The sequence below is a fragment of the Sorex araneus genome, chromosome 10 (genome assembly GCF_027595985.1).
Source record: "Sorex araneus isolate mSorAra2 chromosome 10, mSorAra2.pri, whole genome shotgun sequence".
In the NCBI taxonomy this organism is placed as follows: domain Eukaryota; kingdom Metazoa; phylum Chordata; class Mammalia; order Eulipotyphla; family Soricidae; genus Sorex; species Sorex araneus.
Genome location: NC_073311.1, coordinates 46,218,587 through 46,225,937, shown reverse-complemented (window position 1 = coordinate 46,225,937; position 7,351 = coordinate 46,218,587). Strand labels below are relative to the sequence as shown.

The 7,351-nt window shown below is 48.6% G+C and overlaps 1 protein-coding gene across 1 annotated transcript in view; it reads left to right on the top strand.

Annotated features, from left to right (window-relative positions):
- ALDH1L2 (aldehyde dehydrogenase 1 family member L2) overlaps positions 1 to 7,151 on the top strand; it is a 60,248-nt gene extending 53,097 nt beyond the window's left edge. Inside the window, exons 22-23 of the mRNA XM_055118280.1 lie at positions 3,132 to 3,331; positions 6,877 to 7,151. Of these exons, the coding sequence (XP_054974255.1) occupies positions 3,132 to 3,331; positions 6,877 to 6,932 (256 nt within the window). The 3' untranslated portion in view covers positions 6,933 to 7,151. The remainder of the gene's footprint in view (positions 1 to 3,131; positions 3,332 to 6,876) is intronic.
- The last annotated feature ends 200 nt before the right edge of the window (positions 7,152 to 7,351 follow it).

Below are 7,351 nucleotides of genomic sequence, written 5' to 3'. Positions count from 1 at the left end.
TGGAAAAATCTATGTCCTTTTCGGCCTTAGCCTGGCACATGCCAAGGGGAGAGGCTTGCTCGACATGAGCATTGGAACTGGCCACTGCAGAGAGGTGACCAAGCGTGAGTGTGCCCGGGCATACAGACCTGTGGGGTCCAAAGGCAGGCAGGGGCCTGCCCACCCCATGCACAGGATTCCTTCACTCGGGTTATTTTTTTTTTGTTTAGCATGTAATGAAATCCTCTCTCTCCTGCTGCTACAGCCCCGGTATGTGAGGAGCTATCCCTGGGCCAGGACATAGGATACCGTTTAGGGTGCAGTTAGGCATGCCCCTGACCTGGGTTTGGTCCCTGGCTTCTCATGGTCCCCAGAGTCTAATCAGGGTGTCCCCAACACCGCAGAGCCCAAGCAGTGTCAGATCTTCGGGCCTTTGCGTTGAGCCAATGGCCTGGTTGGCTGAGAATTACGGGTAGGGCCCCCAGACCTCCTGAGCATCACTGGGGAGGTCCCCTCACCCCTGCAAAGGAAAATATTCCTACCCTTCACCCCTCCCCCTGTAGGCTCTAGTCTAGTTGAGAGGGGAAGGGCAAATGTACAACCTGCTGAACTGGAGAACGATGTGCCGGATTTATAGAGGACTTGGGTTTTTTGGTGTTTTTTTTTTTTCTTTTTTGGGTCACACCTGGTAATGCACAGGGGTTACTCCTGGCTCATGCACTCAGGAATGACTCTTGGTGGTGCTCGGGGAACTATATGGGATGCTGGGAATCAAACCCGGGTCAGTTGCGTGCAGGGCAAACGCCCTCCCCAGCATCCTATTGCTCCAGCCTCATATTGAGGACTTGTTGAGCTTGACTGGCACCATGTTTCAGGAACACTTTATTCATTTCATCCTCTCAACATTAGGATTATTTTCATTGTATCTCTTATTAGCATTTCCTTGTGTGTGTATGTGTGTGTGTGTGTGTGAGAGAGAGAGAGAGAGAGAGAGAGAGAGAGAGAGAGAGAGAGAGAGAGAGAGAGATCCGGTGATGCTCAAGGGTTACTCCTGGCTCTGCACTTAGTAATCCCTCCTTGCTCGGGGGACCATATGAGATGCCGGGGATCGAACCCTGATGGCTGTGTGCAAGGCAAACGCCTCCCCCCTGTACTATCTCTCCAGCCCCAGTTTTTCCCTTTTAGCAGGATAAGCAAAGGTGGAAAGAAAGGGGGAATGAGGTCCTTCACCCCAAGTTACCCACACGATCTGGCTGTGAGCCCAACAGGGTAAAGCACTGAACAAGCTTCAGCTGTGAAAGTGTGCACACTTAGTGGGCCAAGGGGGGTGCTCTGAGATTGTACCTAAAAGTGGGGCACAGGGAAAGGGGAGGCAGTGGGGGAGTAACTTTAAAGAGAACTAATGAATTAGGTTTGGAAAATAAAAGGGTGATCAGACTAGATTTTTTTAAGGTGTCACAGGCTGGGGAGGGAGTCCAGGCATTTGGATGCTTGCCTTGCACACAACCAACCCTGGTTCAATGCCCGTCACTGCATTTAGTTCCCCGTTCCCCAGGCACCAGCAGGGGTGATGCGTCAGCACAGAGCCAGGAGTCAGCTCTAAACACTGCAAGGTATGGCTCAAAACACAAAGCCAACAGCATAAACAACAACAAAAACACAAAAAAAGCAAAAAAATGTTGCATGCTGTGCATGGAAAATGCAATACTAGAGTTATTAATGTTGAATTAAGTATTCCTTTGGTTGTAGGCCTGCCATGTTTTATTTGTAAAAAAAAATGTAACTATATCAGCAGGATATACTTTTTTTTCTGAACAACACAAAAGTTTATATGCTCAAATGAAAAACATGTTTTACAAACAATAATAGCAAAAACAAAACAAAACAAAACAAACCACTCAAACAGACCCCTGACATTTCACACTATACCAGAATGCTGCTGTAACAAAGCAATGAATTTTACCCCCTAAAAGCAGGTAAATGCATGTGGGATAAAAACTTGGTTCAAGCTCAGTGAGTGAAGGTGCATGATTCTGTGTTGAACAGAGAGATGTAAACCATTCCTCACGCCCCTTACCAGGGCTCAGTGATCAGAGGGGTGTGAAGGGCCCCCGTGTGCTACATAGGCAGAGGGTCCCCATCGGCAAAACCGATACGGTTCCCCTGTACTATGTTTTGCACAATAGCTTTTATCTGTGGGGACCCACTTCTGAAAATCACAGCCAAAATCAATAGGAAACAATTTAACACAAAATATACAAATTTCTTTTTTTTATTTTCTTTTTTTATTTATTTAATTAGTTTAATTAGTGAGTCACAGTGAGGGTGCAGTTACAAATTTACCCATTTTCGTGCTTGTGTTTCCCTCATACAATGTTTGAGAACCCATCCCTCCACCAGTGTCCATTCTCCACCACCAATGAACCCAGTATCCCTCCCACCCTCCAATCCTGTCCCCCCACCCCCACCCCACCCCACCTCTGTGGCAGGGTATTCCATTTTTTTCTCTCTTTCCTTTTGGGTGTTGTGGTTTGCGATAGAGGTATTGAGTGGCCATCATATTCAGTCTCTAGTCTACTTTCAGCACGCATCTCCCTTCCCGCGCGGGATCTAGAAAGATTGCACTCATCTATGGAATATAAAATAACAGAGTAGGAGACTAACACCCAAGAATAGTAGTATATAGTACCAGGAGGTTGGCTCCATGGCTTGGAAGCTGGCCTCACATGCTGGGGGAAAGGAAGCCCAGGTAGAGAAGGGAACAGCAAGTAAAATAATATACAAATTTCTTAGTACGAGAACTTCCACAGGACAGGGAGCGGGGACCACAACAAATTCCTTTAAGAAAAAAAACACTCCCCTTACTTCATCCTTGCTATTCGACACTCAAACTCAAATCTGTTACACAGCTACCAACAGAGAAAGGACTAGAGAGAGTGTTAGGATATTCAGACCAGTCTTCGGACCAATTCTAAACCGTGGCCTTTACTAATGCCCTCCCCTTATGGAGTTCAGGACTTCCAGGTCCACCAGGGAAAGTGGTCTTGGTCACAGGGATGTTTCTAGCATGGGGGGCAAATGATAGGACATGACACAAATGTGTTTGCTTTATCTCGAGTGATATTTGACATCTTCCTGAACACACCTTGCAGGGACATCGATGGCGTGTTGCAGCGAGCAAACAATACCGAGTATGGCCTGGCATCCGGAGTTTTCACCCGGGACATAAATAAAGCGCTGTATGTGAGTGAGAAACTGGACGCAGGAACAGTGTTTATTAACACCTACAACAAGACGGATGTGGCGGCCCCTTTTGGCGGAGTGAAGCAATCTGGCTTTGGCAAAGACCTAGGTAGGTGGGCTTGGTGGGACGGGCGCTGCGCGCTGCTTCCCGGGGGGCAGCTTTCCTAAGTGTTGTGTCCACAACCTTGACTTTAGCCTGGCTGGATCTGCATCCACTAAGATGTCCTAAGGCCGAACATTCTTAGGGATTATAACATGGAATCCAAGAGGAGACACGGGGTGTGGAAAACTTTCTTTTCTAAAGAAGATCCACCTTTTGTTTTTTTAATTTATTTATTGAATCACTGTGAGGTACAGTTACAAAACTTTCATGTTTGAGTCTCAGTCATCACGAATCATGAAATCCCATTAATCACTGATTTCTCGGGTGGGCTCAGTAACCTCTCATTTCGTCCTTTCCCTGAGATCTTAGAAGTCGATCTCGACTCGGCCCTCCTAACAATGTTGCACTGGGGGCTCTTCAGGGTCAGGGGAATGAGATCCAGCTTGTTACTGGATTTTGCGTATGAATACACCATGGGAAGCTTGCAAGGCTGGCCCATGTGGGCAGGAAACTCTCAGAAGATTGCCAGTTTCTCCAAGAGGGAGAAGTAGGCTAAAGATATCACTTCTGAGAGCTTACTTTTAAGTCTCTCTCTGGATGTTGGCCGTTGATGAGATTACACACACCTGGATTCCTCTGCCGGTACCTTCATGCATGAGGCCTGTCCGAACGTGTGGAGAGGGGCCTCCAGCATGGCTGTAGCTAGGTTCCAGTGGTCTTCGGCCACCGGGAGCTCTGCTCAGGGTGGGGAGGGAAGCTGGATCTCATCCCCTCTGAGGGGCCACGGGGAAGACAGCCAGGTGTGTGGGCAAGAGACTCTCTGTTTGAGTCTCAGTCATACAGTGATCAAACACCCATCCCTTCACCAGTGCACATTTTCCACCACCAAAAACCCTAATATACCCCCCACCCTAACCCTACCCCTGCCTGTTTGGCAAATAATTTCCACATTACTCTCTCTCTACTTTGATTACATTCAATATTTCGACACCAGTCCCACCATTATTATTTGTAATTTCCCCCCCTCAATACTCAGACCTGCCCAAAAGGCAATGCTAGACAATTTGTTTTGTATTACTGGTTATAAATATCATATGATGTCATGCAGCCATGAGAGTGACCATGTGGTATTGGAATTCTAAAATTTTAATAATTAGGATCTGAGAAATCTCTGCCAAGAACCACTGGTTCTGAGATTTATTTGTGTGTCTCTGGGATCATGGCCGTTAAGGAGCTTAAGAAGTAGACGGGGGCCATTTGTGGGTGTCATCTCATTGTCCTGTTGGGGTCAGGGGAAGAGAAGGGCCGGCTCCTCCCCTATCCCATGAGACCTGGCATTTGCTGTTACTGCTGCCCTGTACCTGGGTTTTCCAATGAGTTCTGGAAGACGGCAGCCACCGGGATTCCTGGAGAACAGGCAGGGATTGTTATTTTTAACTTACACTGAGTTTGGTTTCTTTAGGGGGGTTGCAGGGTCACTCTGGGGCTCACTCAGTCAGTGGCTATTCCTGGCTCTGTGTCCAACAGTGGTGCCTGGTGGTGCGTGGAGATCATATATGTTGCTGAGTGTTTGAAATGGCGTTGGCCGCACGCAAGGTGAACTCTTCTCCAACACTGTCTCCAACACAAACTATGTTTAGCTTCTCATTTTTGTTTGTTTGTTTGTTTGTTTGGGACCCCAATTGGCACTGTTCAGGGTCTACTCCTGGCTCTGCACTCAAAGACCACTCCTGGTAAGCTCTGGGGACAATATGGGGTGCCAGAACTTGGGTAAAGCCACATGACAGGTACCCGCCTACCCACAGTACCATGGCTCTGCCCTGTTTAGTATCTTTACCTGACATTCAACATGAACTTGGCTCAGTTCTCATGGGACTCAGTGGGACTAAGAAAGTGTATCCAGTTAGCACCCGGAATAGCTGGGCTGGCCCTGCCCGGGTGGCCGTCTCTGGCAGTGGGAGCGGCAGGAGCTCCTGAGAAAGTGACTGGGAGTCTGCCGAAAGCCCAAAATTCATTGGGAGCATGGCACGGTCACATGTCAGATAATAGCTTACCTAGAACTTTCAAGAGAAGAAGAGAAACCACGCAGTCACTGCAATGAGAGTGAAGGACGGGTATTCTTATTTTCCTTATCTTACAGATGACAAAAATGGGACTCAGAAAGTTTGGGTGACTTGGCCCAGAGTGGCCCAGCCAGGCCCTAGCAAAGAGTCTGCAAAGCCAGATGTGAAGTGCTTATTCTTCCTTCCCCTGGTATGCCCAGCACCTGCTTCAGAAGTGGGGAGGTTCCTGTTTCTGGAGATGATATGAATTTGCTTGATAGGGGATATGTAAATGTTTTCTCTTTCCTGATGACTGTTGGGTGTGTATTTGCAGCAGTAAAGTCACTTGGAGGAGCCAGAGAGACGGCTCAAAGGACAGAGCACAGGCTTTGCATGTGGGGAGCCTGTGCTTGACCCCTGCTACCTCCTGGTCCTCTGGCCACCTCCAGGAGGCTATGCCTGTGCGAGGAGTCCCGAGTGGAGAGTAGCTGCTGAGCACTGCTGGGTGGGTTGGCCCAGAAACAAGAAGAGGGTAGAAGGGAGGGAAGGAGGAGAGAAGAAGATAAGGGAAGAGAGAAGAGAGGAGGAAGGAGGAGAGGAGAGGAGAGGAGAGGAGAGGAGAGGAGAGGAGAGGAGAGGAGAGGAGAGGAGAGGAGAGGAGAGGAGAGGAGAGGAGAGGAGAGGAGAGGAGAGGAGAGGAGAGGAGAGGAGAAGGGAAGAGAGGAGAAGAGAGGAGGAAGGAGGGAGGGACAAAAGGGAGGGAGGGAGGAAGGAAGGAAAGAAGGAAGGAAGGAAGGAAGGAAGGAAGGAAGGAAGGAAGGAAGGAAGGAAGGAAGGAAGGAAGGAATGTATAGTGAGATGTCCTCAGAAAGAGCCAAACTTTAAGCTTATATCTCTTACTGTGCTCATATAGAATGACATTGCTAGAAATATTAGAAGTAGATTTACTACAACTATGTAAGTGGATTACTAGCTGAGGAAAGGAGAAAGCGACACACCCTTGTTTGGATCCCACCCTTGAGCAGAACTCCTAGTAATCTCCTTAGAAGAGATTTTGTCCTTGAGGAGTGGTCTTACCTCTCTTCGTTGATTTGTTAGTGTTCCGACCCACCCTTATGTTACCGCCCTATGTAATTGCTATATAAACTAAGACTATAAGATCTGGAGGGGAGAAGCAGAGCAGGAAACGAGATTGGAATAAACTGCAACTGATACCGACCAGCCTGGCACTCGTTCCTTCCTTTGCCTGCCCATCTCCATCAGCCTCCCCAGGGTGGGGAAGCAGCGTGAGACTACCGCACGTGGGGGGCGGGAGAAATAGAACCTTGCTGCCCCCCCCACTCCTTTTGTGAACACACACTAACTTATAAAAAAATGTTTTTAAAGTTTGGGATGCGCTGCCCTGGACCACCGTCCCTTAGCTTAGCCATGTGACAGCCTTGCGTGGTCCGGGACAGCTGCTTCCACGTCCTCTGTGAACATGCCGTCACCTGCTTGTCTCTCCCCCAGGTGAGGAAGCGCTCAACGAGTACCTCAAGATCAAGACGGTGACGCTGGAGTACTAGAGCGAGGCCCTCCCAGGGGACACTCGGCGTTCAGCGCCTGGCCTCGGCTCTCGGGGGCGCCACAGCCTCCCGCCCAGACGCATGTTCTTGGACCTGGATGAGGCCGCGTGTGGGTGCACCACCATCGTGCCGGTATTTCTAAGGCCACTTTCCACCGTGGAATCATTTGTTCTCATTGACTCTATTATGTACCACCTGTGGGTTTTTTTTTAAAATAAAATTTTTTTTTAATTGTATCACTGTGAGATATACACAATTACAAAGTTGTTCGTGCTTGGGTGTCAACCATACAATGCTCAACACCCATCCCTTCACCAGTGCACATTTCCTACCACCAGTGTCCCCGAGTTTCCCTCCCGCCACCCCCATGCCTACCGGCGATTTTGAACTGCCAAACTGCTTCCTGTTTAGAGTCTCGT